General features: G+C 36.5%; 2 protein-coding genes across 2 annotated transcripts; one reads left to right on the top strand and one right to left on the bottom strand.

The window, feature by feature from the left end:
- Positions 1 to 1,163: 1,163 nt before the first annotated feature.
- LOC106401291 (acyl-coenzyme A oxidase 2, peroxisomal) lies at positions 1,164 to 4,134 on the bottom strand. Its single transcript, XM_013841777.3, has 7 exons — positions 3,656 to 4,134; positions 3,386 to 3,501; positions 2,308 to 3,188; positions 2,060 to 2,239; positions 1,814 to 1,980; positions 1,588 to 1,711; positions 1,164 to 1,501 (listed from the first exon to the last, which is right to left on the bottom strand). Exons 1-7 carry the CDS (start codon positions 4,099 to 4,101, stop codon positions 1,346 to 1,348), a joined length of 2,070 nt encoding a protein of 689 aa, XP_013697231.1. The 5' UTR covers positions 4,102 to 4,134; the 3' UTR covers positions 1,164 to 1,345.
- Positions 4,135 to 4,359: 225 nt separating this feature from the next.
- On the top strand, positions 4,360 to 6,831 carry LOC106400106. Its single transcript, XM_013840513.3, has 5 exons — positions 4,360 to 4,585; positions 4,860 to 5,484; positions 5,581 to 5,634; positions 5,714 to 5,898; positions 6,021 to 6,831. Exons 2-5 carry the CDS (start codon positions 4,860 to 4,862, stop codon positions 6,111 to 6,113), a joined length of 957 nt encoding a protein of 318 aa, XP_013695967.1. The 5' UTR covers positions 4,360 to 4,585; the 3' UTR covers positions 6,114 to 6,831.
- The last annotated feature ends 7,824 nt before the right edge of the window (positions 6,832 to 14,655 follow it).

The raw sequence follows: 14,655 nt of genomic DNA, 5'->3' as shown, positions 1-14,655 counted from the left end.
AGTTCTTGAAGAGAAACTCATACATCTCACAAAGGTACACACCGACGAAAACTGGTCAGACTTTATGACCAAAGTATTACCGATCAAGAAGTTTGAAGATTGTTGCAAAGGCACATGAATGGCGACTGTTTCGGGCTAAATCGGGAAGGGGGAGATTTGTTGGATTTCCCTCCTTAAGCCCAAAACTAATCAAATCACAATCAAGCCTTAGTCCAAGAAGAAGAAACATCTAGAGAAAAGTGGAGAAGTATAGAAGAAGAATTGTGTAGAAGAAGAGAGAAAGTTATGGAGTTAGATATTTTGAAATAAAATAATAATTTAGAGAAATTTAGAACATGTTAGAATGTGCTCTTCACTTGTATAAATAGGGGTGCTTAGCACCATTTGTAATCATCCCACAATAAACAAAAGCAATCATAAAGAGAGAGTAGTTTTTAAGAAATAGTTCTTTCTAAGAGAGTCATAAAACACTCTCAACACAAAGCCTTAGAAGCAAATCCCTTTCCTAAAATACGAAAGCTATCTCAAACATACCGTCTACATTCCATCTCAACTTCTCAAAGAAAATATTATCCGATAATTTTCCCAACAGGTGGATATTTCAGAGTTCAGACGTAGCTGTTGCCACTGAATAATATTATAGATCACATATGAAGAAGACTAAAAGCTGGAGTGTAAGTTGTTGACAGAAAAGAAAATGAGAGGATGGTTTGATGACAGTTTGGATGGTTGTGAAGGATTTTTAGGGATTCTATGACCTCTGCATTCTATTACATTACGATCACCACGTTTTACCCACGGTCGGTGTCAAACATCGTCTAACAGTTTGACGTTGTGGCATATATGCCGGTTTATGTGTATTCGACTCAATTTCACCAGTTTTAATATAATCTATTAGAAGAAAAAAAAAACATCCTCTAACTGTTTGACGTTGTGGCATATATGCATGCACTTATCATAATTATTCATATAAATTTAGAACTTGATAATTAAGGAAATGTTTCCTTGGGATCTCTTACTCATATTTTGACTGATACGAACGACTATGTTAACAAATTCAGTGTGGTATAATGTTTTTGATAGTCTCTTCGAAACTAAAACATCAGGTGTGTGATCAGGACCTATGAATATTTTACAAGATAAGTCTGAACTTAGCTTATCGATTGAAAAATCAAATTCAATGATTTATTATTCTCTTGTGGAAACAAATAGCAAAGAATACACAGAACAAATAACAAAAACGGGACGACACGTAGTATAAATTGTTATTTTCACTTCGTATCAAAAAGACTCGAAGGAAATTATTCAATCTGATATTTCTTTTTCCTTTTTCCTTTTACCTTTTTTAGAATCCAACAACTTGAGTATACTGTGCATACGCATCAGACTGCATAGCAATTGGCGCTCGAGTAACATGATCAGGTAGGTCGAAAGCGTCGACTAGCTCCTTGGCCACATTCCTTACTTGGAAACTCAAATACTCCGTCAACTTATGAATCGCCTGCAAAAAAAGATAAAGGTCATCTGTAACCAACAACCATTTAATCGAGAAAAAATCATTGATTTTATATATAACAACAAGCAAACCTTGGCTTTGTTAGGCGCCACATAATCCACGTTACGGTACGTTCCTATATCTTTCCATATGTGGTCCAATGCGTAAAGATCACATGCTAGTTTCAGACCAGCTTTTGCCCTTGGGTCCGGACATCTGAAGAAACATACGTTTTTTTTTTAAATTTAATGTGAGATTTATTAAACTTGAGTTGTTAAGAGTTTTTAGATGAGATTTTTGTGTGTGTTTGTTACTTACTTTCGAACAGCTTCAATGAACTTGGCGAGAATGACTGATTCAATGTGAGACTCCGCGAGTGTCAAGAGATGATTCAAGCATCTGTTCCAAGCGCCGAATGGTCCAAGTGTCTTGGTGTGTTTCGTCAATCTCATTGCAACACTTTGTAGGAGACGCGATGTTCGATACTGTGGAGATGAAGTGATTGATAAAGATGAAGCCAATGAGAGTCAGAGAGATTATATATAGAGTAAAAAACTAACTCACCCGGAAAGCATCTAGTTGGAACTTAGGATCTCTTAGATGATCTTCACCTTCCCAACGAGCTGTAACCGGATTTGGCTGAGACAAGTAAGCGTTCATCGACTCTCTCAAGTAACTCCACGTAGCTGTCAATGTCCCACCTTGGAACTTCTCTTTGTATCGCTTCAGCAAATCAGCTGCCACCTATAAGAAACAGCCAAACACTATAAACATGGTTGTTCATAATCAGGACAAGGTGGAAAGTTTCTTACCTGTTGCAGAAGCACAGTGTTGTCTCCTTCAAATGTTTGGAAAATGTCATGATCGTTTCTCAAGCTCCCAAACCGGTTAACAGCTGCGTAACCATGTCCTCCACAAGCTTCTCTACAGACCGAGAGCGACTTAGCGGTGTAAGACGTTATATAAGATTTGAGCCCCGCAGAGAGCGCATGGACATCAGCAACCAATTGCTCATCGTGAGTCCTTTTCATCTCTGAATATTTCTCCACGAGGTACACAGTTGCAAAATGGTACGCATAGGTCGAGGCCAACATCGGCATGAGCTTGTGTTGTTGAGACTGGTAATCAAGAATGCTGACCTCAGGTTGCTTTGGAGGACCGAACTGTTGCCTCAACAGCGAGTAACGGATAGCAATCGTGGCGGATATTTTAAGAACGCCAACAGAAGCATAAGCAAGACCAACTCGTCCACCCACAAGCTCACCGAGCGTTGCTCCAAATCTTTTGTTGATTGTTGGCAAGCTACTTGTATACTTCCCGTCTCGGGACACATCTCCAAAGCGATTGAGAAGGTTGTCACGGGGTATTCTCACAGAACGGAACCTCAACGCACCGTTATCAACTCCATTCAGGCCAACTTTATGTCCACAATCTTGAATCTCAACACCAGGGAGGGTCTGGTGAGTTTTCATATCCCGTATGGGAACAATGAAGGCGTGAACACCCATGTCAGAGACTCCTTTGGTATCATGCGTTGGAAGGATAAGCCTGGCGAAAACAGTTGCAAACTTCCCGTGAACTGCAGCGTTTCCAATCCACCATTTGATGGCTCCATCATTAGGCGTGTCGATCACGAACTCGTCTGTGATGGGATCAAACGTGGCCGTGGTCTGGAGACCTTGAACGTTAGACCCTTGAGGCAAACACAAAACCAAAGGTTAGTAAACTAATGACACACACAGATACATCATGTTTAGGCCGTGGTCTAGGCACAGCCCAATAAAATATTAGCACCGGCTCCCAAAGTTTTGGAGTTTTTTTTTAATTAAGGTTCTTAAGAAATGTTTATAATCCCTTAAATCTCTCAGATCCGGCTGTGTAATCACTCACCATGGTGGAGCTCAGTCATAGCAAAGCAACCAGTGTAGTCGAGATTGTCAATGCCATCGAAATACTTGTCTCTATGCTTCTTCGTTCCCAAATTAATCACAGATCCTCCCCAAAGACTATATACATACATGTATAAAACACAAAAGTCAATGCAAACGGCTGAGTTCTTATCAATACTAATAGATACAAAGATCAAAAACGTTCATCAACAACAATCCTAATTCCAATATCTCCAAATTCAATTCCTCATTCAAATTCAAAGTAAGTAACCTGTATTGAACGCCGAGCTTGATCCCAAGCGACATATCAACGCTACCAACAGCTTCCATGATGGCGAAGTACTTCTCCGGATCATCCGCGACGTACCTTAACGGCCTCACCCCAGCTTCTCTCACGAGCCCGAGCAGCTGCCTCATACACAATTCCCGGTGATCGTCCTTCGAGATCTCGATCGGCGTCTGCAAATCGGGGCGGGAATTGTAGAACTCGTACACTTTCTCCTGCACGTCCATGTGTTTCCCCCTCATGTACACAGACAGCGCCTGGCTATTCACGTCCACCTTCTTCGTCCGCGAAGAACAAACCTCCGTCTGCACCATAGGTGCCTGCGACGACGACGGCGCCGTTAACGCGGGAGAGATGTGCGACGACAATCGCTGGATCCGCCTCGCCGCAGATTCCTCCTCCGTCATTTGATTCCCTCGCCGCGATTCCATTGGAAGAAAAATATCAAATGAAAAATTTTCTAACCACCATGCGGTTTTATAAAGTGAATGCTTTCACGGCAAGGGAGGTGAGGTGGATTCAAAGTCAAAGATGACGTGTCCGTTAACGAGTGGATAAAAGTTTGGCGCGCCTTTCGAGGATATATTTATCTATCTATAGATGATCTCATCGTATGTATGTATGTACATGCTGTCAGATAAGGTTCGGTTTTAAACTCGGGCCTAGTTTTCATTGGGCTTTAAGTTATCAAGTAAGGCCCATTAACAGGGGATTGCGCGCGACTCCCGAGTCCGACGCCAAAATCGTAATTCGAAACGCGGATCAAAAGAAATCTCTTAAGGTCGGAAGATCCGCACAGGTTCCCGCCTCAACCTCCTCAAAAACCCTAGCTCACCTACTCCGACACCCAAGCTCCTATAACTCTCCGATTCAACGAAGATTTCTTAGACTTCGACAGATGCCACTAATCCATTGGTCAGTAACCCTAACTCTGTTGATTTTAGGGTTCTTACTTATAAGTTTACGAATCGATTCATTTCGTAGCGCACTATCAGTTTCTGATTCCGAATTGAAGGTTTCGATTAGGGTTTTGTTCAATTTCTTGATTGTGGTGTTAATTGTTATCTCCAAATTTTAGGGTTTTTGTTTTGGGTGTAAAGAGTATTGTTTCAATTTGATTTTGGGATATGGGTTTTGTGACATTTTGATATTGAAGATGAAAAGTTTTCTTCTTTTGTGTGTTGCGAAGATGACTGGAGATAGCTGCAGCTTAGTGTCCAAGGAAACGCGTCTCCCTTTGTGTGATATGACTAATGTACCAAGCAAGAGAGGGATCTCCTCGATTCCGGGTGACTTTCTTTTGAAGTCTGGGGACGATGCTGGTAAGACCGTTGCTCGTGAAGGCTCAGGGGTGAAGTTTTCCAAGAGGTTGTGTTTAGTTGTAGACGACTTGGTCAAGGAGAGTACTAGGACTAGTGATACAAACGACGGTTCTTCTTCTGATGGCAAGATTAGTTTTGGTGACTCACCTGCTGATTCCGAGAATTTCGATTTGAAAGAATCTCAGGGTGAAACCAATGCTGTGGATACTGCGGTGGAACTTACTCAGAGAGAGTGTGACAAGGACTCGAACGTTGCTGACTTTTCAAGTCAAACTGATCCTGTTGCCGGTGAAGATTTAACCATGACTGTCTCCAGTAGCAGCAATTGTGAGAGTGATGATAGGTTGGCGACGGTGGCTGCCGAAGGAACGGGTTTGTTGGCTAGTTCTGAGACTATCAAACCGTTTAATATGAGCAGATGTTCGGCTGTTGACAATAATATGGATGCTGATGATGAGCTTAAATCATGCTCTTGTTCCTTTTGCCTCAAAGGTTGTCTGATTATTCAGTGTTGCTTTTGTTAATCCTGCTCTTTGTTTCTCAGTAACAATAATTAACTTTGTTTGTGAATGTAATGAAATGTTTCAGCTGCATATATCTGGTCAGATCTCCACTACCAGGATATCAAAGGTCGATTATCGGGTAAGTGTTCTCATTACACTCCAAAATTCAGAGTTGATTTATAATGGTAATTTCATGATGAGTTTGTGTTTGAGTGCAGTACTGAAGAAGAGCCAGAAAGAAGCTAGTAGCTTGATCCGGAGGAATGGTAAAGGAAGGGCAACGGATGTGTATGGATCTGAAAACTCCAATAACTCCACAAATGTAGAGTTTGATGTCATGGGTCAATGGACATCTCTCTTTCTTAACATGGAGGGTATCTTGGCTCGTGAAAGCAGCCACCTTGTAAGTTCCTCTAGAGCTTCTGTTAGATTTTTCAGAACAAAACTTCACAAGTGTTCTCACTGTGAAATGGTTAGTTTCGGTTATGTGTATTTGAAGTCCGTTGTTTATGTTATATTCTGCAGCAGGATAGCTTCGTAACCATGAAAGAGTTGAGAGAAAATTGCAAGATTGATCTGGAGAGAGCGACGAAAACACCTCAACAGAACAACACTTAGGTACTGTTGTTGTTTTTAAGACTGGTTTGAACTTTGGAAGGCTCTGTAACCTTTGAAAGCAACTCATGTATGTATCATAACTTCTATTGTCATCCGATTATTGCATCTTTGTTACTCGTTAGTTATGATAATCTTTGCTTCTCTTAGCAATTTGTCGGTTCTTTAAGAATTGTTGTTACCATATTGGATCCCATTGTCTCTTGAGCATGTCTTCATTTGGTTTCTCATCCTTTTAATACTTCAAATGCCCCTTGACAAACCTAAATAATTAGGTGATTCAAAGTGTCATTAAGTAAAGTTAAGAGGTGTGCTGAGTCCACTAGTACGGAGAATCTATTAAGGTACATTGAATCATAATAACCCTTGTCATATTCATGCCTATTAGGATAGCAATAAATTCATTGAGAATAGGGGATATTCGCTTGTTTCTTTCTTCAGATTACTACAAAATCTAACTGGATTTCTATTAAAATATCTTTTAAAAAAACGCGAAACAAAAAAAGAGTAGAGAATATTCATTAGAGATTCACGTTTTTCCTGAAGTCAAATCCACCTAAGAGTCCTAAGAGCATGATTAACCGGGGTTTTTAATTTAGGGTTCTTAATTCATGATTTGACATTTTTTTTTAATATTTTTCGAAGAACCAGTTTTTATATCTCTTATTTAAGAGACGGTTCCTAGCTTCTTTTAGTTAAAAGCTAAGAAACAGTTCTTAACCGAACCTAAGAACCCCACCTTAAAAGCCCGGATTAATTATGGGCTAACTTTGGACAAATCGTGTGCACACGTTTACGTGAGAGCCAATAGTTGCGAGACTCCTTTGCTCTCACTCTAAAAACTGATTGGCTCCTACTCTATTCCTATTTTGTTCCATTTCCGGCTTTACACTTTTTCCAAAAAAAATAAATGCATTTAAAATTTAATATGCCGAAGTTATACACAGGGCTTATTGATGTGGATGATTGGTTGTTTCTTTTATATATCTGATATGGTTTATAAAAACTAAATGAGAAAATGATATTTTTGCGTATTTTTTTATTATAGCTTACTATACAATACTTAATAAAATATAAATATTCTAATCCATTTCTTTATTTTTTGTTGTACTTTTTAAAACCAAGTAAATCATTAGTGGTAATGTTTATGAGTATAAATAAAAATTAAAGATAAAAATACTTGATATATTCTAACCATTCATTCAAATAGTCTTGTAGTAATGAAACTAATTGACAGTAAATCATTTTTAGCTTTAAGATTGAAGTGAGTATCGATAAATAGTAAGAAATTAAGTTAAGAGGGATATATAGCTTTTTTTATTTAAAATGAAAAAAAAAACTGAGTGTTATATACTCATTAGTTATCTATATACATATTAATTTATTTATGACGTAGTTTTATAAATAAATAATAATTATATATAAAAAATTAAATATTTAAATAAAATAATAAAATAATCTCATTAGTATCTTATACGAAGGGCATGCTCTAAGACTCCGTAAACTTTGTACTAGTTGATGTCCCGCACCTTGTGCGGATTAATATATTTAACAATTTTTAATTCTAACTTTTATTTTTATAAAATAATAATAATTCAATCAGATAAAAAAATTTAAATTATTATAAAATATAAAATTTTAATATTCATATTGGTAATCAATGTATTAAATTATGCTCTTTTGTTTCATATTTTCATTTATAAGATGTAGATTTTAGATCAAAATCTTTTCTATAGTAATAATTAAATTACGAAATTTGTATTGAAATTAACATATATTGTATTTTGACTGAAAAAAAATCATGTGGTACTGAAAAGATGATAAAAATCACAAATATAAAACATTAACAAAATAAAGATAGTTTAGAAGTGTTTAATATGGTAAAACCGAACTATTTAAAACCAAACCAAACCGAAATAGAGAAAATAGTTTGGATTTGGTACTACTGAATAAACAAAATGGATAATATTTTAAGAAAGTGCAGTATATGAATATGGTTCAATATATTAAGCAATCAAACCGAATAAACCAATGAAACCGATTAATTCAAATATATTAGTATACTTATATATATATATATATATATTTTTTAATAATCTGTATTTGATCAATAATTCCAATAAAAATCAGAGAAACTGACCATAATATTAGTCATTAAAATTATAAAATTAATATAAGATAAAAGTAACGATGATATTATCGCTATTTATTAATTAAATGTTTTAAATATCATAATAATTATATATTAAATATACATTTTCAAAAAATAATTGTATATATATCGTTTGAATAGTTTAATGTTTATTAGTTATATTAAATATCCTGATAAATAAATAGATATCAAAATAAAAATTTAAATAATAATATTAATTAAACTAATGACGTATCTAATAATTATGGAAAATGTGACAAGTAAACAAATTAACTAAAATCTTAAAGAAGATGACAAATCATCAAAATATCCTAAAATTATGGAAAATATGACAAGCAAATTAACTAAAATCATGGAAAAGATAGCAAATCAACAAATTCACTTTTCAAATAATAGTATAGATAGATTGGTTAATTATTTTCAAAAAAAAAACTTTTCATTGGTTAATTGACTTTTTCTTCCTTTTTAATATAGAAGGGGTAATTGGCTTAAAACATAAACAAACATAAACGAATCTGAGTCGCCATAACTATTGTCAGCGACTCACACGTTTGTTTGATAATATTCTCCTTTGATGCGATGTATTTTCTTTAGATATATGCATTTTTTAGTTAAAAGGGATATTAAATTTGTTTTTTTTTAGCAAATTGTGTTTAGTATACTAAAATTGTGTTTAGTATCTACAATACACAACCCTTATGGTCGAAACGAACACATATATAAGCCAAAGGTATGGCGACTATCAACACACACACACCAAAAAAAAACTGGAATTTTATTGTATCGCGCGAATTTGAATAAGAGCAAAATTTATACCCGTAGAATTTTTAACACTGATAGAAAGAGTTTATTATAGAAAGAAGAGAAGGTTGAGGGATGGTCTATCTTACAAACGATCGAAACGATCGTTTATATAGAAATGAAAAGTAAAGTTATTGTGCATGCATAGTGACAGCGGGACCCATAATGATATTAAAGTCAACAAATTCTGCGCCTCCCCCGTTTGCAATACGACGCTTCCATAACACTCCCCCTTAGGGACCGGTGTCATTATCCACTCTCGCTTAACGTCTTTGTTGCCTCGTTAAAAACCTTTCTAGGAAAACCCAATGGGAAAAACCATAGTAAGGTAAAAAGAGTACAACTACGTAAGCTCCCCCTCGAATGAGCAGTCATAGATCCTTCTGATGACGCATTCCAATGTTACGAACATGTTTTCTGAATACCGAGGTAGGTAGTGATTTTGTGAAGAGGTCGGCTACATTGTCGCATGATCGAACATATTTTACTTTGATCTCTTTATTCTTCTCGAGCTCTTGAGTGTATGAGAAGAACTTCGGAGGTATATGTTTGGTTCTATCGCTTTTGATATATCCTTCCTTCGTTTGAGCAACACATGCCGCATTATCTTCATATAGAATAGTTGGCTCTGTATTTTTGCCAATCCCGCTGCTTGAACAGATGTGTCGGCTCATTGATCTCAGCCATACACATTCTCTACTTGCTTCATGGAGTGCAATGATCTCAGCATGATTTGAAGAAGTAGCCACGAGCGTTTGTTTCTGGGAACGCCAAGATATAGCAGTGCCTCCGATCGTAAAAATGTATCCTGTTTGCGATCGGGCTTTGTGTGGATCTGAAAGATATCCTGCATCTGCAAAACCAACTATTTGACCATTTGAACTTTTAGGATAAAACAAGCCTAAATCAATGGTCCCTTGGAGGTAAGGAAAAACATGTTTAATCCCATTCCAATGTCTTCGAGTTGGAGATGAGCTGAATCTTGCCAAAAGATTCACAGCAAATGATATATCAGGCCGTGTACAATTTGCAAGGTACATCAGCGCTCCAATTGCACTTAGATATGGTACTTCCGGACCAAGTATTTATTCTTTCTCCTCAGGTGGTCGAGATAGATCACTTTCAATATTAAGTGACCTAACGACCATCGGGGTGCTAAGATGAGTTGATTTATCCATGTTAAATCGTTTCAACACTCTTTTAGTGTATGTGGATTGATGCACAAATATACCATTTTGTGAATGTTCTATTTGTAGGCCAAGACAATATTGTGTATGTCCTAGGTCTTTCATCTCAAATTCTCCTTTGAGATAGTCTGATGCCTTTTGTATTTCCTTTTGAGTTCCGATGATGTTAAGATCATCAACATATACCGCGATTATTACAAATCCAGATATTGTTTTCTTGATGAAAACACATGGGCATATAGGGTCATTCACATATCCTTCTTTTATTAAATGATCACTGAGACGATTATACCACATACGTCCAGATTGCTTTAACCCATATAATGATCTTTGCAATTTTATTGCACATAACTCTTTAGGTTTGGAACTTAATGCTTCTGGCATTTTAAATCCATCAGGAACTTTCATGTAGATATCAGTATCTAATGATCCATATAGATAAGCTGTAACAACATCCATGAGACGCATCTCAAGATTTTTATCAGCGGCTAGACTCATCAGGAATCTAAATGTGATCGCATCCATTACAGGAGAATATGTTTCCTCATAATCAATATCAGGTCTTTGAGAAAATCCTTGGGCTACAAGGCGAGCTTTATACCTTGTAATCTCATTTTTCTCATTTCGTTTTCGAACGAAAATCCATCTGTACCCAACTGGTCTCACATCTTCAGGTGTGAGTACAATAGATCCAAACACTTTTCGTTTGTTAAGCGAATCAAGTTCGATTTGTATTGCTTCTTTCCATTTATTCCAATCATGTCTCTTTTGACATTCATATATGGATTTTGGTTCTGGATCATCGGTATCTTCATTTACCTCATTTGACATAAGATATGAGAAAACATCACCAATGTCATCATTTTCATTCATTTTCCATATATTTTTAATTAATAGAAATCTCATGATTATCTTTCGATTCATGATGCTCTGATTCATCAGAGTCCTTATCATTTATTTCTTCCAAAATATTTTCTGCTATTTTGGGTGCATCATATATTTCAGCTTTCTTCTGTTTCCTAGGATTCTTATCCTTAGAACCAACAGGTCTACCACGCTTCAGGCGTGTTTTTTGGCTCTCGTGTGTCATCCTCCTTTTCTTGTTAATTTGGCATTTTGATACGAGCAGGAGCATTTGCAGCTGGTATATGAGATTTAGTTACCGTCTTGGTATATGCAAATACATCAGGTAGCTGGTTAGCTATACTCTGTAAATGCATAATTCGTCGAACTTCTAGTTCTGACTCTTTAGTAGGAGGATCAAGATATAACAATGATGGTACACTCCATTTTTTATCACTTCCAACATTTTTGTTTTCTCCCCCTAGAACTGGGAATACATTTTTGTCAAAATGACAATCAGAAAAACGTGCTGTAAAGACGTCACCAGTTTGTGGTTCTAGGTATCTTATAATTGATGGAGAATCACAATCAACATATATTCTCAACCTTCTTTGTGGTCCCATCTTTGTTCGTTGTAGTGGTGCTACAGGCACATATACTGCACAACCAAAGATTCTTAAATGGGAAATATTTGGTTCTCGACCAAACGCTAATTGTAGTGGGGAATACTTGTGGTATGCACTTGGTCTGATTCGAATGAGTGTTTCTGCGTGCAAAATAGCATGTCCCCATATAGAGGTTGGAAGTTTTGATCTCATGATCAATGGTCTTGCAATCAGTTGCAGACGCTTAATTAAAGATTCAGCCAAACCATTTTGCGTATGAACATGAGCCACAGAATGTTCAACTTCAATTCCCGTTACCATACAATAATCATTGAATGCTTGGGATGTGAATTCACCAGCGTTGTCTAATCTAACTTTTTTAATATTATAATCAGGGAACTGTGTCCGCAGTTTGATTATCTGAGTTAGAAATCTCGCAAATGCCATGTTTCGAGATGATAATAGACAAACGTGTGACCATCTACTGGATGCGTCAATTAATACCATAAAATAGTGAAATGGTCCACATGGTGGATGTATCGGTCCACATATATCACCTTGAATTCTTTCAAGGAACTTTGGTGATTCTTTATCGATTTTGGTTGGCGATGGTCTTACGATCAATTTTCCTAGAGAACATGCAACACATGTCATTTTATTCCCTTGAGAAATCTCCTGGATTTTCAGTGAATGACCATGTGAGCTCTCTATGATTCTACGCATCATTGTGGTGCCCGGGTGACCGAGGCGATCATACCATAAATTAAAATCTTATGGATTTTGTTTTACCATAAAATTTGATTCGATTGCATTGATATAAGTATGGTGTAATCCCGAAGGAAGTTCTGGAAACTTTTCCAATATGTGTCTTTTGCCAAATTTATCAGAAGTTATATATATACACTTCTTTCCATTTTCAGTTACAGACTGAGTATCATATCCTTGACGATATATGTCTTTAAAACTCAACAAATTTCTTCTGGAATTTGGAGCATATAGTGCATTATTTATGGAAATTTTTGTTCCATTTGGCAATGTAAAGTTTGCTTTACCATTTCCTTCAATCACGTCTGCAGGAACTGATATTGTATTGACAATAATTCTTTTTGGTTTTATATCTGAGAAATATATATTTTTTCTCAAGATAGTGTGCGTTGTTCCACTATCTAGTATACATATCTCTTGAATCTCTTTCTTAGATTTTGTTCCATTTGCGTTTTGATCCATTTCTGAAATTATCATAAACATTAAACAACAGTGAAACGTGAAATTTATTCATTGATTATATAAAGAAAACACACAATAATTATACATATATTGTTGTTAAAACAACATTATTCTTTGAAAAACATAATTATTATACATTACAAATGAGGACTATTCAGTAGTCTTATTAGAAACATTTCCGTACTCTTCAAGAGTATTCTAGTCCAGCTCATTTGCGAAATCAGAGGATTCAAGGTATGAGGTCCCTTCAACGTTTTCCGTGACATTCACCTCTTTAGCCTTTCCTTTTATGGACTCTTGATATAACTTGCACAAATGTGGGGGAGTACGACAGATACGGGACCAATGTTCTTTACATCCACATCTGTAACATACAGTCTCACCTTTCTTTGTGGTATCCTCTTCGGTTTCTTTGCCTTTAGGAGGTTGTTCAGATCTAACCCATTTGTTAGATCTAATACTTTTAGGATAGTAAGGCTTTCCACGTTTGTTTTTGAAACGCCGACCACGACCTCGGTTGGTCTGGTTTCTCCCTCCCAATATTCTACCGCCGTAGCATTCACTTCGGGAAATGCCTTGGCTCCCGTAGGTCGGGAATTATGGTTTTTGATTAGTAACTCATCGTTCTTTCCAGCCAACATGAGTGTTACCATCAATTCAGAAAATTTGGTGTACCCACATTTTCTGTAAAATTCGGGATAAGACGTTGTGTTCTTTGAGGAAAGTATTGTATGTCTTGTCAAGCATTTCTGCTTCGGTGACAGGGTTACCACAATATTTTAACTGTGCAACTATCCTCAAGATAGTGGAATTGTAATCTCTAACCCTTTGGAAATCCTGAAACCTCAGGGTTTTCCACTCTTCAAGAGCGTGAGGGAATTTGATTTCCTTTTGATTATCGAATCTGTCTTTCAAGGCTTGCCATAGTACGGCTGGGTCCTCAACGTCTCCATAGTCGTGAGTTAGATTCTCATCTAAGTGCTTCTTCAGGAAGATTATCGCTTCGGCTATATGCTCGGGAGGCGATTTGTTACCGACTTTTATCGCTTCGGTTATGTAATACTCCGTCTAAAAAAAAAAAAAAAAGAAGAGAAGGCTCGGAATAGTATCGGCGGGAAGTGGAGTCATCGAAATTTGACTACAGTTTAATGATATGGTGCAATGTCATTAAATGTAAGTCAATAGCTTAATTGGATAATTAAGCCACTTTTCAAAGAGTAGTGACCAATGAATGTGTAGTTTTGGTCACCAAATTTGGGTTAGTTAATCATGCTTAAAAGTAAAGAAGAGACAAAGAAATATTTTATATTTCTTATGGCTTGGTTGCATTCAACGTGTTTGATGGGAAGAAAAGGAGAATGAATCGTATAGTCTTGCTTTGTCATCACCAGGTGTCTAAACAAGAAAGGAAGAAAATAAATAATATGCTTACTCATGCTTATGAGTATCACGTGGCCAACTTGGAAGCAAATGACTTACCTGAGTCATTGTCTTGGAAACGTGGCCAAAGATGGGAGGGAGAGTGTGTGATACTTGTCACCACCTCATAGATCTTGTTTAACTATAAAAGGAAGGTCAACCTCTTCCATTTCCACACTTACGTAACCAAGAGAGAAGAGAGGAGAGCAAGAAGAGAAAAGAAATAAAGAAAAGAAAGAAAAGAAGAAAAGAAATAGAAAAAGAAAATAAATAATTTAAGGAGCTGTTTAGAGAGTTGCTTGGAGAAGCAA

Source organism: Brassica napus, chromosome C3 (genome assembly GCF_020379485.1).
Source record: "Brassica napus cultivar Da-Ae chromosome C3, Da-Ae, whole genome shotgun sequence".
NCBI lineage: Eukaryota > Viridiplantae > Streptophyta > Magnoliopsida > Brassicales > Brassicaceae > Brassica > Brassica napus.
The sequence above is the reverse complement of the archived record's forward strand: the minus strand, read 5'-3'. Positions and strand labels throughout refer to the sequence as shown.

Bases quoted from the DNA above. Each gene is read 5' to 3' on its own strand.
- LOC106401291 (XM_013841777.3), bottom strand. From the start codon at position 4,101: ATGGAATCGCGGCGAGGGAATCAAATGACGGAGGAGGAATCTGCGGCG. The intron at 3,189-3,385 runs GTGAGTGATTAC...GTTTGCCTCAAG, and splicing joins TATGACTGAGCTCCACCATG to GGTCTAACGTTCAAGGTCTC. The intron at 1,981-2,059 runs GTGAGTTAGTTT...TCATCTCCACAG, and splicing joins TCCAACTAGATGCTTTCCGG to TATCGAACATCGCGTCTCCT.
- LOC106400106 (XM_013840513.3), top strand. From the start codon at position 4,860: ATGACTGGAGATAGCTGCAGCTTAGTGTCCAAGGAAACGCGTCTCCCT. The intron at 5,485-5,580 runs GTTGTCTGATTA...GAAATGTTTCAG, and splicing joins TTGTTCCTTTTGCCTCAAAG to CTGCATATATCTGGTCAGAT. The intron at 5,899-6,020 runs GTAAGTTCCTCT...TATATTCTGCAG, and splicing joins CTCGTGAAAGCAGCCACCTT to CAGGATAGCTTCGTAACCAT.